The sequence below is a fragment of the Lagenorhynchus albirostris genome, chromosome 2 (assembly GCF_949774975.1).
Source record: "Lagenorhynchus albirostris chromosome 2, mLagAlb1.1, whole genome shotgun sequence".
Classification (NCBI taxonomy): Eukaryota; Metazoa; Chordata; class Mammalia; order Artiodactyla; family Delphinidae; genus Lagenorhynchus; species Lagenorhynchus albirostris.
Genome location: NC_083096.1, coordinates 14057182 through 14077344, shown reverse-complemented (window position 1 = coordinate 14077344; position 20163 = coordinate 14057182). Strand labels below are relative to the sequence as shown.

General features: G+C 43.8%; 1 protein-coding gene across 1 annotated transcript in view; it reads left to right on the top strand.

Annotated features, from left to right (window-relative positions):
• USH2A (usherin) overlaps nucleotides 1-20163 on the top strand; it is a 737336-nt gene that overhangs the window by 646570 nt on the left and 70603 nt on the right. Inside the window, exons 52-54 of the mRNA XM_060127145.1 lie at nucleotides 590-817; nucleotides 5178-6694; nucleotides 10042-10363. Of these exons, the coding sequence (XP_059983128.1) occupies nucleotides 590-817; nucleotides 5178-6694; nucleotides 10042-10363 (2067 nt within the window). The remainder of the gene's footprint in view (nucleotides 1-589; nucleotides 818-5177; nucleotides 6695-10041; nucleotides 10364-20163) is intronic.

Genomic DNA, 20163 nt, shown 5'->3' with positions numbered 1-20163 from the left:
GATATTAATAGTAGACTGCTCTCAGGGTGCTTGTGCATCTATAGTTCAGTTGGTTTATTGTTGTTTCCTTGTGTTTGTTTTATTGTCTTTGTAAAATGTAAATACACACCAAGAGAATGAGAGAGGGGGGAATCGGGGAGAGTCTTATGTAAAAAATAGTGTCGGGGTTTAATGAGAGAGAATTAGTGTTGCTCAGGTTCAATTTCCAAATCCTTAAGATTATTCCATTCTCTGCCACTCAACTTGGTACCACTGATTTCCATCATGAAATCATGCTACACTGACCTGAGACATCATAGATTTTTTTTATTGCTTTTGTAATATATTGCATCCCTTGGGTTGCAAGCTCTGAAAAGGCAAGGATCCTATCTGATCCAAGCTGTGTGTGTGTGTGTGTCTGAAATCACACAACATTAGGTAATATATTTAGCATGTGAAGAACAAGAAAAAACCATGTTGTTTTCTTAATAATTCAAATCTCTGTTGTGATATTTGTGCTGTCATTGGTGAGGCGTCTTGGCCAAAGAATGACCTTCCAGCAATTGGTAGCAGTTTCCAAAAGGAAACTAAACTGTTCATTTTCTTCCAGGGGACGAGCCATCAAGCCCACCTGTTCGGCTTAGAACCCTTCACCACATATCACATTAGTGTTGTGGCCACAAACCAGGTGGGAGAAGTTTCAAGCCCCTGGACTCTAGTTCGAACCCTAGAATCTTCCCCCAGTGGGCTGAGCTACTTTACGGTGGAGCAGAAGGAGAACGGCCGGGCATTGCTACTGCGGTGGTCAGAGCCTGTAAGAACCAATGGTGTGATTAAGGTAATGTCTACCCTGAATATGCGATCATGTTTGGTATTCTACAGATAAATAGATGAGCCCTGACATGCCATCAGGTCACTGTGGGAAAACTCCCTTCACAGTCTGGTTAATTCTTCCTGATAGTTCCTCCAGGCGCTTAATCATAGATCAGAGAAAACTAGCTCACACGTGTTAAGCTTCCTATGAACCCAACGCTGTCTAAGTGCTCTCTATGGATTATCTCATTTAATCCGCACATCAGCCCTACTCTGTAGGTACCACTAAACCTCACTGGGCACATAAAGGCTAAATCACTGTCTGAGGCTAAACAACATTGCAACCACCGAATTGGGATTTGAAGCCAGGTAGTCACGCCAAAACGGAACTCTAAATGACCATGTTCCTAGTGCCTCCCGAATTGTCCTTCCCAGCTCTTTGCTTAAGCTTTGCCTAATTTGCACTTTGAGCAGAGCTCACTCAGCAGGAAACAGGAAGCCCCGCATGTCTGCTAAGTCCACGATGTCCCTATGTAGCCATGAGCAGCGGTCTTATTAATGTCACATCTAACCCCAGCTTCACCAGTCTGTGAGCGCCCAAATAAGGTTTCCATTATCATCCACATTTTGATGCTTTGAACCATCACCCACATAAGAGGCAGCATCGTCACCCTTCTGATGTTCTTCTCCAAGGCTGCTGGCGACTCAGCTGTCCGTCTATTACTGCCTCTGCCTCTAGTCTCCTCTGGCCCTGGACCACCACTCAGGCCCTCATCCATCACCTCGTGCAGGCTGGGACTCCCACCCCCTGCAGATGCTGTAGACACTCTGCCTCTCCTTTACCACTCCCTCTCAAGGTGGCAAAGACTCCCCCACTAATTCCACATAGAACATCTAAGACTAAGCTGTGACTTTTGATAAACCTTCCCTGAAAACCCCATAGTGGGATGCTGGCAGGAAATTACCTACAGCAGTGCCTTAGATCTGTAACTAGAGCTCACAGACCCAGGCCCATCCTCATGGGCCTCGCTGTAGGCTGCCTCACTGCCCGGTACGGCGGCCACCTCTCTGCCCACCTCCAGGTATGCTACAAGCTGCTTTCTACCAGCCCCTGGCATGTGACTGAGCCGGACTTTGCCTACTCTAGGACAGGAGGCATGAGCCCTAGGAACCATGGCCTTAAAATCCAAGCCTCAGCCCTAAGGTCCCCATCAGAGAAAAGAGTATCTCTTTCACACCCAACAAAGCACCCCTCCTTGTGAGTGTTTATTTCCCATCCCAGTGTCTGCCTCTTCCTGGAGTGATTGACAATAGAAATATCTACTCCTTTTACGTGCGTTTGTGGTTCACCAAATATTTATTGAGGCTTCTACTAAGTTCCAGGCAATTATTCAGGAGTGAACAAGACAGGCAAGGTCCCTGCTGTCATAGACCTTGTGTGTGTGTGAGAATACATGAACAGTGGGGCTACAGAGAGGCAAACAAAAAGCTAGTACACAAACCAGAGAATTTCAGAGAGTGGTGAATGCTATAAAGAAAATTAAACAGAATAATGTAATTATGCCTGCTCGGGCTGTTTTAGCATGGATGATCATTTGAATTGAGTTGACGTTTGAGCTGAGCCCTGAATGACAAGACAGAGTCAGTCATGTGAAGATACGAGAGCAAAATGTTCAGACAAAGTGAACAGCAAATGCAAGGCCTGAAGCCAGGGATGAACTTGGTTTCTTCACATCAAGGGAAGAAAGCCAGTGTGGTTGAAGTTTGGGAGGGTTGGGGAGGGAAGATGATACTAGATGAGATTCAAGGGATTGGTGAAAGGTGGATTCTGTGCTCAACCTTGTAGGCTGTGATCAGGAGCTTGGGATTTATTCTGAGTGTGATGAAAAACTACGGAAGGGTTTAGGCAAAGGGATAGCACAATCAAATTTGTTTTTCCAAATCACTCTGGCTCCTATGTAGGCAATGGGCTATAAGGAGACCAGTGGAGTTTGGAATCTGTGAAAGAAGTCAGGGTAGAATTGACTGTGGCTTGAATTAGAGGGGGAGTTGAGAAGGTCGAGAAATGTGAGGGGATTGGGGATGTATCCAGAGGTAGAGATGACAAGATCTGTTAATGGACTGAATGTGATATATGAAGGAAAAGTAGTACTTCAGAATGACATCTGGACTTTGGCCTTGAGTCATTGACTGGGAAGGGAAGGCTGGAAGATGTACAGGTTTGAGGGGATAAGTAGGTAGTTGGAAGTACAAGTCTAGAACACTCGAGAGAGTTCTTCCTGAAGATATATGTATTTGGAATTCATTAGCAGATGAGTAGTATTCAAACCCATGGGCCTGGAGGACATCACCTATGGAGAGAATCTAACTCGAGATGAAGAGAGCCTGGGATCAAGCCCTGGGGAATACAAAAATTTAGAGGTCAAGAGTATGGAGAGGAGCTGTCAAGATACATGAGGTAGAAGGAAAAGTAGATGAGAGGGATGTCCCAGAAGGGAACAGAAAATGTGCCAATGGTGTTGAGAGATCCAGTAACATGAGGGCAGAGATGTGACCCTGTATTTGGAAACCAGGAGGTCACTGTGATCTTCACAAGAAAATCAGCTGTTGAAATGGGAAACCTGGTCGGGATGGTTTGAGGGAATAGGATAGCAACTCTTCAAAGAAGTATAGATGGAAAGAAAAAAACAGAGAAATGGGGCAGGAGCCAGGGGACTATGGTGTCAAGAAGTTTTATTCAAAAATCAGTGAAAGATCCTAGAGTACACTTAAATGTTAATGGAAATAACCCAGTAGAGGGAGATAAATCAGTGAAGCAAGAGATGATGAGAATAATTGCAAGAGTGAAATCTGTAGGAAGGAGGAGAGGACAGGATCCAGAGCTCAGGTGGACTTCAGTGGGGGCAGAGGTACTTCATCCATAGGAAAAGGAACAGAGGCAAATAGGGTACGTCTAGATTCACATGCCTATGGCAGTGATAATCTATAACATGAGAACATTCCTGTCTGACTGCCTCTACTTTCCTCAGTCAAATATGTGGTTATGTCAACAACCACCTGTGAGGGAGAGAAGGGGGTATTGGCTGTTAGTGGGGAAAGGAGAAGATATTTCTTACTTTGGAAAATGAGAGAGCAAACATATGGTTTTATAGTTGGTAATCATCTATTTAAAAGTTATGGTAAGAAATTTAAAGTGAGACCAGTCAATATATTTGAGAGTTTTTCTCCAAACCCAGTTAGAAGCTAAGGTCCAGAGGGAGAGCTGAATTTAACACTAGTTAGAGATTTGCCAGGTGAATATGGGGGAGGGGACAGAGAGTCAGAGAGACTTTCAAATTGATTGTGGAATCTAAGCTGTCTTCAGAAAATACTCTATTCCCCTTCCCTCAGGGGTATGATCTTGCCCTGAGACCCCCAACAAGAAAATCACACCAAAATACAATAGTCCAACATAAATAGATTTCCAGATCTAGGCTATTTAATCTTAAATAACATTAAAGTATATCAAAAATCCAAGAACAACCTGTGGGAAGATTTGCCTCTCAAGGGACTCTGGTATTTGTCCATCTCATCTTAAGAGACATAATCACAGGGTCACGACCATGTACAGGAAGGTCTCCTGTCTCTCAGGTACACTGAAGCATGAAAAGATGGGGAACCATCATTCAAAAACATCTACATTCAAGTTAAGTTACCTCTCATCTTCCCCAAAGAACAATGAATAATATGGGTTGGAAACTTGCTCTGCATTTGTATCATGAGCATTCAGATGGTTTTCCCTGGAACAAAACAATACTTTGCTCCAAAGAAACCATCTATTCTTCTATAACTGGTAAGAGGAAACAGGGTGGGTTTTCCATTTTCTGGTCATCAGTTTGTACCTATGTTTTTGTATATGTGTATAACATGTATATGTACCTATGTACATGCATGTGTGCCCACACCAGACACACATTTTCCGCCCTGGCACCCTGGTACAAATGATTAAGCATTATAATTCCATTTCCCAGTAAATGCTGTGGCAATAGACAATGTGGATAGGCCCAATTTAGCCTACTCAGGGTGAAATTAGAAGCACTTTATTTTTATAAAATAGGGAATTTGAATACTATTCCCCACTTCTAAAAGATAAAAATGGGAGGAAACCCCGTGAGCGCTCTTTAAGTCAACGAATTAATTTCAGTAACTCTTAGCTTTTAGATATATGCTTACATGATATCCAATCTTAAAAAGAGAAAAGGCAAAGATCACATTCCCAAAATTCATATCAGAATGCTTCTTCTGGGTTAGGCTCATCAAGGTGAGGAATAGGGGGCAGAAGGGGTTAAAAGGGACGAAATAGTGACACAAAGAAATCATATGCTTCGTTCCCCATCTTCCTGCAGACGTACAATGTCTTCAGTGATGGTGTCTTGGAGTACGCCGGCCTGAATCGTCAATTTCTCTTCCGACGCCTGGACCCCTTCACGCTCTACACGCTGACGCTGGAGGCCTGCACCAGGGTGGGCTGTGCACACTCGGCACCCCAGCCTCTGTGGACAGAAGAAGCCGCACCCCAGTCTCAGCTGGCTCCCACCATCCAGTCTGTGGGGTCCACCAGCGTTGAGCTGAGCTGGTCAGAGCCCGTTAACCCAAACGGAAAGATAATTCGCTATGAAGTGATTCGCAGATGCTTCGAGGGAAAAGCTTGGGGGAATCAGACAATCCAGGACGATGAGAAAATTGTTTTCACAGAATATGATACTGAAAGGAATACATTTATGTATAATGACACAGGTCTGCGGCCATGGATGCAGTGTGAATATAAAATCCACACTTGGAATTCAGCAGGCCACACCTGCAGCTCTTGGAGTGTGGTAAGGACCAGGCAAGCACTTCCAGAAGGCCTCTCTCCACCTGAGATAGCCCAGGTATCTGTGAATCCCCCCAAACTGATGATTTCCTGGATCCCACCAGCACAGCCTAACGGCATTATCCAGTCCTATAGGCTTCAAAGGAACGGGGTGCTCTATCCTTTCAGCTTCGATGCTGAGACTTTCAATTATACTGACGAAGCGCTGCTTCCTTTTTCCACGTACAGGTATGTAGTCACAGCCTGCACCAGTGAGGGCTGTTCCACTAGCACACCTACCAGCATCACAACCCTTGAGGCTGCCCCTGCAGGGGTCAGCCCTCCAGCTCTTTGGACCATCAGTGCCACTCAAATAAATGCATCTTGGTCACCGCCATCAATTCAAAATGGAGAGATCACTCAGTATTTACTCAGATTGGATGGTAAGGAGTACCTTGCTGGGCAGAACCTGTCCCTGTTGGTTTCCCACCTGCAGCCTTCCACGCAGTATAATCTCTCCCTAGTGGCCTGCACCAATGGAGGTTGCACAGCTAGTGTGGCAGAGTCTGCCTGGACGATGGAGGCCCCGCCACAAAACATGGACCCTCCAAAACTACAAGTCACGGGCTCAGAATCCATAGAAATCACCTGGAAACCGCCAGGAACCCCAAATGGCCAGATCAGAAGCTATGAACTTAGGAGGGACGGAACCATTGTCTATACCGGCCTGGAAACTCGCTATCATGATTTTAGTCTCGCCCCAGGTGTGGAGTATGGCTACACAGTGATGGCCAACAACAGCCAAGGGGGTGTTTTGAGTCCACTTGTCAAAGATCGAACCAGCCCCTCAGCGCCTTCAGGGATGGAGCCTCCAAAATTGCTGGCCAAGGGCCCTCAGGACATCTTAGTGAGCTGGGACCCTCCAGTAAGGACAAACGGTCATATCGTCAACTACACCCTCTTCATCCGTGAGCTGTTTGAAAGAGAAACAAAAATCGTACACGTAAACACAACTCATAATTCTTTTGGTACACGGTCATTCATAGTAAACCAGCTGAAGCCATTTCACAGGTAGGTAACTGACCCTGGCTTTCCTGAGAACAAGCCACTGCCCCTTTCTATTGCGCGAGCCCTTGGTCAGTCCCAGTGGAGACTCTAACAGCAAGATGTGTGATGTGCCCAAGCCCCATCCGTTTAACCGTGCAAGTAGACTAACTACGTCCTTATCCAGCCCAAACCTGCTTGATTACTTCTGGAGAGCAAAATTCTTGCAGGTGACATTTTGAGAGTCAGTTTTTTTAGAAATGTTTGCACTTCATCGCAATGTCTGGAACCAAGTAGTGGAGAGGTAGGGCCACTTCCCTGAGTCTGGTCCCTCCTGGAAACATGCCAGCCCCTGGTCAGTTCTGAGAACCCCAGTGCGGTTCTCTGAACTAGACTGTGAGGCAAAGGAGTATTATTTTAAAGAATGAAAAAAGGGGCCATCATTGAGAGCTATTGCCAGCCAGAGTTGGACTGATCCGAAATTTGCTCTGGGGCCAGCCCTCCTTATTGAATCCAGCACGTCTTCCAGGAATAGTGAGGCTCCTCTGACTATTTCCCCAGCCCTTCAGTCAGCTCTGATCTCGTGGTTTCTTGGGACGGTGCCACTCTGCCAGCTCCTGTTTTCTTAGTGGTCCCCTCTGAGCTCTCTGATGAGCAAGGGTGTGTGTTGCTTTCCACACAAAGGAATCTGACCACCAGCCCTCTTCCCATACTTTAAAGAATTGCTTGGCTTTTTTCCCCATCACATTTTAACTAACATACATCCCCAGAGAGAAGAGTAACAAAGGACATTTTATTCTTAAAATTTAGTAAAATGAACAGAACCACTTTAAAAGAATTAAAGGCTGCGTGTTGATTACCAACCACCATTGATAAAATTCATCTATTATTGTAATGTACTGATGTGTAGATTAGATCTCTCATATAATTATCTCTGATATATAGTGCTGTTGAAATGAAACATTCGCAGTCTTATGCATATCCTAATGACAATTATTTAGGGTTGCATTAAATATTAAACAGTGATTAAAACTTCTGCAAGTATCTTCCATAGCTAATCCACATGCTCTGTGAGTTGGCTTTCATCTTACTCTGATGCAGGGCATAAAAAAGGCCCATGTTAGCTGCAGAGCTGTACATTTCATCCCGGCTTCCTCTTTACCTGACTGGTACTTGCACGTTTTAAAGATCGTATCAGCTTGCTCCCCTCCGAAACTCTTATTCAAAAAGATTTCTAGGGGAAAAAAAAGTCTCTGGATGTGAGAGGGGCATTTTTCCCAGGATGAAAAAAGAAAGTCTGATTTTTGTGAGAAACTTAGCCATGGGATTTAAGGCAATGAGAGATGCCCCTTCACCGTCCACTCTCATCGAAGATGTAAGTGACATTAACGACTTAGAATATCAACGGAATATTACTCAGCCATAAATAAGAATGAAAATTTTGTCATTTGCAACAATATGAGTAGACCTGGAGGGTATAATGCTTAGTGAAATAAGTCAGACAGAGAAAGACAAATACTGTATGTATTCACTTATATGTGGAATTTGAAAAATAAAACTAATGAATGGATGTAACAAAAGGGAAACCGACAGATACAGAGAATAAACTAGTGTTACCAGTGAGGAGACGAGGAGGGAAGGGCAAGATAGGTGAGGAGGGTTAAGACATACAAACTACTGGGTATAAAATAAATAAGGTATGTGGACGTAATGTACAGCACAGGGAATATAGCCAATATTTTATAATAAATTTATATAGAGTATAAACAATAAAAACATCAAATCACACACACAAAAATAAAACCAGGGCTTCCCTGGTGGCGCAGTGGTTGAGAGTCCGCCTGCCGATGCAGGGGACGCGGGTTCGTGCCCCGGTCCGGGAAGATCCCACATGCCGTGGAGCGGCTGGGCCCGTGAACCATGGCCGCTGGGCCTGCGCATCCGGAGCCTGTGCTCCGCAACGGGAGAGGCCACAGCAGTGAGAGGCCCGCATACCGCAAAAAAAATAAATAAAAATAAAACCAGAATATGACTTCTATATGAAGTTGGGATTCATGTCGTTTGGGGTTTTTCCAGCAGCTTAATGTTTACTGAGTACTGCAAATTAGTGTGTCCTCCTTGAGGTACCCCCGAGATGGTCAGTAGGAAGAAGGATCCTGAGAATACCCTAAGAAGCAGGAGGAATCTGACCCAGAATTTTAAAACCACCAGAGATAATCCAGAAAACAAATAATCCAGACGTGGAAAATCAAAACTGAGTTCTCAGAATTGCTTAGAAGGCAGATCTGCCATTCACAGCTGTGGATCTGTTCACCAATTAACTGGCAGCCCATCATGGTGAAAATGGGTGTGAGAGGAGAGGGAGGGAAGGGGAAGCAGAAAAGGGAACTGGGAGACTCCCCAAAGGGAGAGAGAAGTGTAATTAAGAAGAGGGCAAGGGGAACAGAAAGAAAGCGAGGAAGTGAGCACAAGGCGATGATTATCTGGAAGAGAGAAAGCAGAAAGTAGAAGACGGAAAAGCCTGGAAGCAAAAGAAATAAAGGGAGAAAGGGAGGTGGCTGGGGCTTGAGGGGAAATTAGGGGTGTCATAATATCATAAAAATTAGGGGCATGGAAAAGAGGGGGAAAGCACTTATTTGCAGCCATAGGCACTTAAGACTAACAAAAGCCCCTTTTGTTGGAAGGGAAAAGTCCCTGTTATGTAAATAAACCTTTCCCAGTGGCAGGAGACCCGCTATGAAGCAAAACATAATTGATTGGTTGAGTTTAACTGGATGGTGATAAGGTGTCTCCATGATTGATAATCTGGTGTGTAGCTGGGTTAACTTTGGCCCCAGAAGTTCCCCATGTGGTGTAAGGGAGCCTGTTTTAAGATGTCAGGTATCAGGTGAGGGGGTTTATTAGCACAGAGACCTTGATTCCATGACGTTCCTTCCTGACCTGGAAACGTTCCTGGGGAATCATTTAGCTCCAGCTGCAGAGAGAGGAGCTCAGGGCTGCTGAAAACTCGTTCAAACTCCCAAGATCTGTATTCTCCCTCGCTGTGTTAAGGAACTCTACAGCGTACCAGAATTTTCCTGCTGGAGAGTATCTTGAAAATGTATTCTTCTATACATTCCTGTTTAGGGAAGAATCGTGCCCACCCTTTCCAGACAGGTGAGCATCTTCCTTTAGTTTGGAAAGCCAGGAGGCTTGAAAATGTTCTAAAATTTCCGTAGAAACGTGACTGTGTTGTCCTTGAAAAGGGTTCGTTGTAGGTAAGAATAGATATAAACGTGTCTGTCCTTTTTTCAGAAAACACTGGCCTTTTAAAGATTCTTCCCACGAAAGTGGATTTTGCCAATAATGGGTTATTTCTGCCTTGTGTCCTGAAGGTATGAAGTTCGAATTCAAGCCTGCACCAGGCTGGGATGTGCATCAGGTGACTGGACATCCATACAGACCCCTGAGGTTGCACCTCAGATGCAACCGCCTCCACATCTAGAGGTCCAGACGGCTCCAGGGGGATTCCAGCCCATGGTTTCCCTTCTGTGGACAGGACCACTCCAGCCAAATGGACAGGTTTTATATTATGAATTGTACAGAAGACAAATAGCAACTGAGCCTGGAAAATCAAACCCAGTGCTAACCTATAATGGAAGCTCAAGCTCTTTTATGGACATGGAACTACTGCCTTTCACAGAGTATGAATACCAGGTAAGAAGTGTGTGTTACCAACAACTCGCACTGAGATGGGTGTGGGTACACATCAGCGCCTGTCTGGAAAAAAATTGCTTGCAATCTAAAAAGCCACTTAAACATGGGACCTATGTAGTTTAATAATATTCTTTAAAAAAAATTTAAGCAGTAAATGAGGGAGGAAAGGCCATATTCATTTGCCTTCTTCATTTTCTCAGTTCTTGGTCCGTGTGATATAGGCTTGTTATTCCTATGCAGATTTCTGGTGAAGTATTTTCATTTCTTATTAATGAAGTGGTTTCTACCATTAAGCTTCTCTCTGTCAGTGTTGCCTTGGCTGGAAATACTCCTTGTGAAAAGATCACTTTGAAAATAACTCAGGAATTGTACCGAGAGAAAATAAAATCGAATGGGCAAGCATCTCTAGCCCCTGTGCTCAAGACAGACATAGACTGCTGAGAAAAGTCTAGAGGAAAACAACTAACCTGTGCATGGAGATGAATTAAGTTTTGTAGGAGGACAGCCTAAAAAAGAGGACTTCGCATATCCCTGAAAAGTCAGGAATTAAGAACACTATTCTGAAGGTATTTTGAAATCAATAGAAGACTTCCGTTAGGTTTGTTTTGTTTTGCCGTCTGGGTGCATTTGCAGTTTTCTTGTAAGAAGCAGCTCCAGTTCCTGTGGGGGGATGATTCCTCCCCCCCCTGCTCAGCCTTGGTGGGAGTGTCAATCAATGTGTCAGGCTGTCACCTAGCCAAGTGTTGGGCACCCAAGCGCTGCTCTGCCCCTCAGACTTGCCTGGGGCCTGATCTCCAGCAAAGTGACTCAGAATTTTAAAAGGTGGAGCTAAGTCCTGATAAAATATCTCTAACATCAATCCAAAAGCTTTTCTTATCCTCACCATTTCCAAGCCTGGTTCTTCAACTGTTCTTTTAATTACATATATAGTTGTCCCTCGGTATCCAAGGGGGGTTGTTTCCAGGACCGCTGCAGACACCAAACTCCTCAGATGCTCAACTATCTTGTATAGAATGGTATAGTATTTGCATATAACCTACGCACATCCTCCCCTATACTTTAATTCATCTCTAGATTATTTATAATACTTAATACAATGTAAGTGCCACGTAAATAGCTGTAAATACAATGTAAACGCTATGTCAGTAGTTGCAGGCAGGCAGCAAATTCAAGTTTTGCTTTTTGGAACTTTCTGGAATCCTCTTTTCAAATATTTTGGATCCACGGTTGGTTGAATCCACAGATACAGAAGTCATGGAGAAGGAGGGCTGACTGTACCCCCAATAAATTCCCTGTTGCTTAAGTCTCTTGCTTGCAGTTTCAAAGGAAACTTCCTGAATGATGCAAGCACCACGTGCCAAGCACAAGACCAAGTGCAATTTTCTAGAAGAGGAAACGGAACCTTGAACAGCTTACCATAACCAGAAGTAATGAGATCACGAAGTCACCAGGAATATGGCGAGCAAATCAATGAGGGCAGTGATTAGAGGTAACAGTCTAGACGTGAAAGGAATGTGTTTTAGGCCAGTAATGTACAGGACAAATTTCCCAATGAAGTTAGTAAGAATTGAAAATATACATTGATTCTTGAATGGTGTGGAGAAATACATAGATATAAACCCATAATCCCTTGTTTGTGATTCCAAATCTAAAAATCTCTTTAAAAGAAGTTGTTGGGTTTTCTATCTCTCTTTTTGTTTTCGGCCAAGCTGCGCGGCTTGTGGGATCTTAGTTCCCCGACCATGGATCGAACCCAAGCCCACGGCAGTGAAAGCGCCACATCCTAACCACTGGACCGCCAGGGAATTCCCCAAAACAAGTTTTTATCTAGGTTTGGTACAACTCATTCAGCAGCAAAACCCAGTTTAGACAAACCACACTATTTACAGCATTTATTTATCTCATTTAATATGAATAGTTATATATTTTGCTACAGAAGTATTGTATTCTATTACAAGGGCATTCTGCAGATATTACAAAATGTACAGTATATGCATTTTATTAACTTTCCCAAATCTGAAAAAATTAAAAATTATTTAAAAGCACTTCAGGTCCCAAGGGTTTAGGGTAAGGATTGTGGCTTATGTCATGAAGGAACAAAATATCTATTGATGCCACAGTTGGAGAAAGAATACTGTTAGAAACAGCCAGAACCTATGTGGCCACCCTTTTGTTCTTTATCATTATCTTTACAGAAAAGTATCAAGTTATCAAAGACCTTTCTATTCTCAATCGTCTAGTCCCCTTTATGAATAAAAGTGCACCGTTGTAAGAGAGCTGAATGGAATCAGCATGAAATATTTGACCTCTAACTAGACAAAACTAAGTGACCTGTGGATACTGAAAGCAAACCAGTGATTGTAGCTTCTTTGGCATCATACTGTGTCATTGGGTTAAACAATTGGCCATATCGTCTGTAAAGTCTTACCTGAGTTTTCTAAGGAATGGTGAACTCCAAGCATGTATCTTAGCTCTGTCAGTTTTCTTACTGTTGGAGAATGGAGAGAATGAAAAGTGCCCACCAGACTGAGAAGGTATCTTGAGACCAAAAATTGAGACAAGCAGCTCCGTATAATCAATGGATAGTTTATTATACTTACGCACAGGGTGGGATTGAGCGGACAATAATCCAGAAACACTGGCAGCTGCACTCTGCACCGTCAAGGGACCAATGGGACCGTTTTATAGTTAACCTAGGGTAGGGGGTACGTGCTTGGAAACAGGACGTGCATTCCTAAGTCAAGATTTATGAATCGGTAACTAGTTTTGTGGGCCCTGGGAACATGTCAGCAAAGGTCTTCATCGTTGTTTGGGGACTAACAGATCATAGAGGCCGCCTGGTCCTAGTGATTATGAAAGAATATCTACTAACTACAAAGCCCTTGAGGCAGAGAACTGATTCACTGCACAGACTGCGCAGTTCAGTCCTGGGTAGGGGCAATGGAAGGCCAGGAGGAAAGGTATGAACCCAATATGGCAACAGTGATGCTAACAGCCATACACTCACCAGAAGCTAAGGACAACCAGTTACCAAGGGACCCACATTTCAGAGGGACAAGTTAAGGACCTCAGGCTATGCTCTTTTTTTTTTTGCAGTACGCGGGCCTCTCACTGCTGTGGCCTCTCCCGTTGCGGAGCACAGGCTCCGGACGCACAGGCTCAGCGGCCGTGGCTCACGGGCCCAGCCGCTCTGCGGCATGTGGGATCTTCCCGGACCGGGGCACGAACCCGTGTCCCTGGCATCGGCAGGCGGGCTCTCAACCACTGCGCCACCAGGGAAGCCCCTATGCTGTCTCTTTTGTAACTGTTACTATCAGCCCTGTGTCAGGCTCCTCCCCCATACTCACATCACCCAAATGAAATTACTTAATTTGGTTTTCACAGCAGACCTCAAATTTGCATTTACTAGCTAATCCCATGTTGTTACAACATAAGAAGGATAGAGAGCAGAAAAAAAAAAAATCTAGTCTATCAGCCCCAAAACCAAGATTTTACAGGAAATATTTTGAAAAATATAGATTAAATGCTGAAATAAATGAACTAAACTATTGGATTTATTTAGCCTGTGCAAATGCTAAGTCTTTATAGATCCTGAGTTATCTTCCCGAAGTCATTTAGGAAGTAATGTACTATAAGAATTGATTTCCCTTTAACAAAAGAACATTTTGTCTTTGAGATGAATTTGAATTGCTCTCAAACCTGTCTGAGGGTTACTTTATCCACAGGCTGCTTTTCAGAAAACACCTTTATTGTCCTAGAGTCATTGGTTCGCCCACCATATCTGTGATTTGACCCTCCTACAGAGGATTGTGTTTTTGAGACAATCCATATATTCGTAGGGGATGAAAACAAAGAACCGAGAAACTGCCCAGAGATGGAAACCTATTCATCAGAAGGATGGTGAGGACCCATGGTCGGGTAGGTGGCCGTCCACCTGGTGTGCCTGGAGGGTGTCCAATGTCCCTCCCCACACCCCACTACCTGGCCCTACGTCATTGTATTCATTTCTGGTTTTGAGTTAAATCATTGAAGATAGCTCCCAAGCATTCCCTATGTTATCGAATGGGGGAGGGTGTCCTGCTGCTCGAGGCTAACAAAATCAATTACATACAAATGTAAATAAAACGGAAAGGTGCCTTTACTCAGAATGCTGGCCATCTGGGGATGGTGGACTTAGTGTCCCCAAAAACCACCTCCAAAGATTCCGCTTGGCCATGAAAGCTTTTCAAGGGAAACAGAGAAGTAATCTCAGTTAATCATTGACATAAGGGGTCAGAGTCTTCGCCATCCCCCACTGCATGCAGGCGTGTGATCTTCCTCTAGATCTCATCTTGGTCACACAGTTTGTTTGGGAGATTACTGAAGGGGAAGGTAGGGAAGAGATCTGGTCATCTGTTAGTTACTTATTCTTCATTTCTACTTCTTTGATCTATGGAAAACAAGTTAGGCCAGGTGTTGTGTGATTAAAAGATTTGAAAGGTGTGCTTGGACGGGAGATGAGTAGAGCACGGGGCCGCCTGGTATAAAAGTTAGTTACAATATAGCTTTGCTAAAGTGACAAGAAAAGGGGCTCCTTGCTGAGGGCGGTTTCCTGCAAAGAGCAGCTTACAACCCCCACTTGTCAGACATCATTCCATTTCTATGGGATTAGGGGCAGAGGTCTATCTTCCGTAACTTTTTCATGCTGACATAGGCACCATATTCTTTTTTTTTCCTTAATTAATTTTTATTGGAATATAGTTGCTTTACAATGTTGTGTTAGCTTCTGCTGTATAACAAAGTGAACCAGCTATATGTATACATATATCCCCTCTTTTTCAGATTTCCTTCCCATTTAGTTCACCACAGAGCATTGAGTAGAGTTCCTTGTGCTATACAGTAGGTTCTCATTAGTCATCTATTTTATACATAGTATCAATAGTGTATATATGTCAAGCCCAATCTCCCAAATCATCGCCCCCCTTCCCCCCTTGGTGTCCGTACATTTAGGCACCGTATTCTCAGAGTGGAAGATGTCAACATGGGTCTCTTTGCTGACAAATTTAGTTGTAGCATCTCTTTGCTGACAATTTTAGTTGTCTGCTTACATATACGGGCAGAGCAAGCTACAATTATTTTGATGCACGCAAAGATATAGATTATTATGAGCAATAACGTTAATCCCATTGTCTTGAGGCCAGTTCTTGGAATTGTGCTAGCCATAGATTCAGTACTACTCAAGATGGAGCAGTTATGTCATGGCTACAGTCTGGTCATCATGCAGTTAGCTTTTTTCCTCTGGTGGCAGTTACAGTATCTATAGAACAACTCAGGAATGTGCATCAGACACCGAGTCTATGACTCTCTTGCCCTCACCATTAACTGCTCGGTTTTGTAGTTGGAGGGTGAGGAGGCCCTGCAGGATTCTGCTCGGTTCCACCTAATCTAAATTAACTCATCAATCTGATGACCAATGATAGAGCTCTGGGGAAAAGAATACAGCGCGGATAAATTCTGATGAACGGGAGGGTCAAGAAATATCTGGAGAAAGAGAATCTCACTGAGAGAGGGGAGAATCATTTGCTACAGAAGATCTTGGGGGCAAGGACCAGCAGATGTCACCTCACAATGACTCACACATCAGTATGGGAACTGGCATGTTTGGAGGTGGGCAGAAGCTGTGCGATTTTACAAGCACCTTCTAAGTTTTCAGTGATACCTCAAAATTGAACGCCCTAAGGCGTTAGTAGCTCTCGGTGTTTATAGTACCAACGGATTGCCCAAAGAGCGCATTCAAAATGCAGATGCAGAGGGGTGGGATGGCAATTCCCAGAAATCTGCATTTTTAACCAGCAGCTTCGGTGGTCCACAACCTACTTTTTTGAGAAATACTGTCCCGGAGGATACAGCCATGTTGCTCTGCTACTTAAGCCTGATTTTCTGGTGCCGCGTTCCTAAATCAGTGTTCTCAGCCCTGACTGCACATTAGAATCACCTGGGGAACTTTAACAACATTCTGGATGCCAAGGTCCCATCCGCCTGTAGTTCTGCTTATGGGGTGGGTCCAGGCATCAATGCATTTCAAAAGGTCCCTAGGTGATTCTAATGTACAGTCAGGGCTGAGAATCACAGTCCTAAACCATCGTAAACTGATTGCCTAAGTAAGTGAAGCCAACTCCCCTCAAGTGCCTAATTTACATGATGATAATTGATGACCAACCTATTTACCTTGGTCTGTCCATGGCTTTCCTGAATCAGAGTCGTATTTATTGTTTTGGATGAAGCTGGAAAGGTAGACAGAATATATTACCTGCTAAGCTCATGTCTTCGATTCATCAAATAATTTCTTTCACTCTTCCTCCTGGATTTTATTTGGTTTTGGTTGTCCTTGTTTCATTTTGTTTCGTGTCTCACTTGGGAGGCCTGGATTTTGGTTGGAAGAGTAACGTTCACCATCGTTTAAAGCAGGAACTTTCTAGTTTTGATCCATTTCAACACAGCTTCTACAATTCTGGGATTCTGAAGGATCAAACTCTGAATGATCAGCTTTCATAAAACAAGTAAAGATCTGAAATTGAAATCACAGAAATTTGGAGTCTTTAAGAAAATATTTCACAAGGATGAATGGGCTGGCTTTGCAGAGCCATGCCGTGCAGGGTCTCATCAGAGAACAAACATTTGTGAATTTCAGATATAATTTTATTTACCAAAATCCTACTTTCAAACAACTCTATAAATGTGTGATTCATACATCAATGAGGTGCCTCTTTACCAAATGAAATTCTTCCCATGCACAGACCTTTTCGTTCAATGCAGATTACAGGCTAGCTGTGCGGAATACACAGGCAGCAGAGTGTTTTTTTCACAGACAGCACTCATTTCTATCATCAACCCTCTCAAAATTGGGATATACTAATATATACGATACAAAGCTCCAAATTCTATGTGGGCAAGTTTCTAATTGTTCAGCAAGAAGATTCAGACAGTGGTCTCTGCAGGTTTCAGAGACGGACCTGGGTGTGAGTCTGCTTTTATAAGAAGCTTCCGTTTTGACCTGCGGGGAGGGAGCTGAGCCCGCTGAGCAGTTCTCAGTAATTGCGCATTTACATTCATACTCTCGCTGAAGGCGATGACTCACCGCGGATTTGCTCGGGCCGCCGTGGCCCCCCTTTCATTGAATCCTACTGTCTTACTACTGTGACTTAATTCGTTTTCCTGAAACTTCCCCACTTTGACAGATTTTTTTCCATAAGCACCCACGCACACCCAGAGTCTCCAAAGGCTTCTGGGGTCCCGGGACTGGACCACTGAGACCCGACAAATCCGCCTGGGAGGAAACCCCATGTATGACGCACTCGAGTGTGGGTCTGATCTTGGGGCTGCTGCTATGGAAGTTCCCCAGGACGGCAGCCTGCTACTTACTAACAGACCAACGCTGGCCCCGAACAATTCAGCCTGAAGGTTTACGCGGGAGAGGATGGAGGAATGGTTGGAGGGCAGACAGTCAAGTGGGTCCTCACTGTTCCTGCCAAAAGGAGCTGTGTGGCGACTCCAGGAGGGGACAGCGGAGACGTTCTCTGTGCCAGCCCCACGAAAGGCTGCAACAGCGTGGACGACAAGCTAGAAAGGAGAAGCAGAAAAGACAGCAGCTTTTAGTCCTTTCCCCCTATTTCTGGATCCTTGAGTAAATTAACCTCCTTCAGCCTTTCCTCACCTGGGAATGGTTCACTCCAGGGCTAGATCCTGGGGGCGTAAGTCATCTACAACCATACGCTTTTAAAAATTCTCATCAAACACTGGCTTCTCTTGATTGGCCTTGGTCATCTATGATTTGTAAAATCTCACAGGATATTTTCTGACCCTAAGCGATTTGATTTTCTAACAGTTTTTAGCTTTACGTTGGATCAAAGCAAGTGACTATATAAACAACAGAGTCCTACTGTGTAGCACAGGGAACTATGTTCAATGTCATATGATAAACCATAATGGAAAAGACTATGAAAAAGAACACATATATGTATAACCGAATCACTTGGCGGTACAGCAGAAATGAACACAACATTGGAAATCAACTGTACTTCGATAAAATTTTTTTTAAAAAAAGCAAGTGAGGGTATGAGACCAGCTTCATACACTAAGAGTCGTGTCATTATCCACCACCAAAATGGATATATGGAAGGATCAATAGCGGTGTTTCTGAAACCTAATTTATTTACGTACTAATAAATTTATTGAATGAATTAGAAGTATATTATAAAATATAAATGTAAATAAATAATAAAACTAATTTTTTTAGTTTACTAAATAAGAGTCCCACTTAGACCCTCGAGAAAACCTACGTCATCAGTAAGGTGTCAGGACTATTTCTCTCCAAGTGAAAGCCAACTTTCCCTTAAATGGAAGAGAATTGTTTCTGCTCACCTGTCTGGGAAAGGGACTAAAGAAGTTCCTTGAAACCAAGGAAAAGGTGCAAACACTTTTTTCTCTCTCAAGAATCCCTCTGGGAGCCTGAGATGCAGGACTTGACACTGTTGGATTCATTCCTTCTCTCCTTCCTTCACCTCAGGTTGCCTTGTTTTGGCTTCATTTTTTTTGTTTTTACATCTTTATTGGACTATGATTGCTTTACAGTGTTGTGTTTGTTTCTGCTGTACAACAAAGTGAATCAGCTATATGTATACATATGTCCCCATATCCCCTCCTTCTTGAGCCTCCCTCCCACCCTCCCTATCCCACCCCTCTAGGTGGACACAAAGCACCGAGCTGATCTCCCTGTGCTATGCGGCTGCTTCCCACTAGCTATCTGTTTTACATTTGGTAGTGTATATATGTCCATGCCACTCTCTCACTTCGTCCCAGCATACCCTTCCCCCTCCCCGGGTCCTCAAGTCCATTCTCTTCATCTGCGTCTCTATTCCTGCTCTGCCACTAGGTTCATCAGTACCATTTTTCTAGATTTCATATATATGTGTTAATATACGGTATTTATTTTTCTCTTTCTGACTTACTTCACTCTGTGTGACAGACTCTAGGTCCATCCACATCACTACAAATGATTCAGTTTCGTTCCTTTCTATGGCTGAGTAATATTCCATTGTGTATATGTGCCACATCTTCTTTATCCACTCATCTGTCGATAGACATTTTGGTTGCTTCCGTGTCCTGGCTATTGTAAACAGTGCTGCCTCATTCTATACCAGACTCTCTCCAGGCATCGGAGAAAATCACTACCCCAGCACTGCGTGATTCCACCCTTCTCTGTGCTTTGGTTTCCTTGTCTTTAAAATGTTGATAGGAGCACCACTGGACTCCTGGGCTTGCTTTGGGATGAAATGTGTCGATATGTGAATATGCTTAGGACAGTACCTCATACATAGAAGCTATTCAACTAGCATAATAATAACAGGTGTTATTATTATTACCCTCCCACCTCAGAGTGGAAAGAGGACTTCTGTCATCCAATATCCGTAAACCAACCAAGGGCAGGACTCTTACTGACATCCTAGCACCATGTACGTTCCTGTGAGCAAGAGAATAAATGACCATGATTGAATAGGCCTGGGCGTAGGGCCCCCTCCTTCAGTCAGGGTTTCATGGGTAGGTGGGAAACACTTTCAGCCAGAAACCAGAGCTGCCCCCGCAACTGCACACAGCAGCCATGCTACCGTGAAATCGTTAGAATCCTGGTGCTCTTTCCCATTTGATGCTCACAGCCATTCTGTTTTCCAGATGAAAAAACTGAATGACAATGATACAGTTTGGGCAAGATACTTCATTTCTTATAGCCTCACTTGCTCATTCAAAAATGGGTATATTGGGGA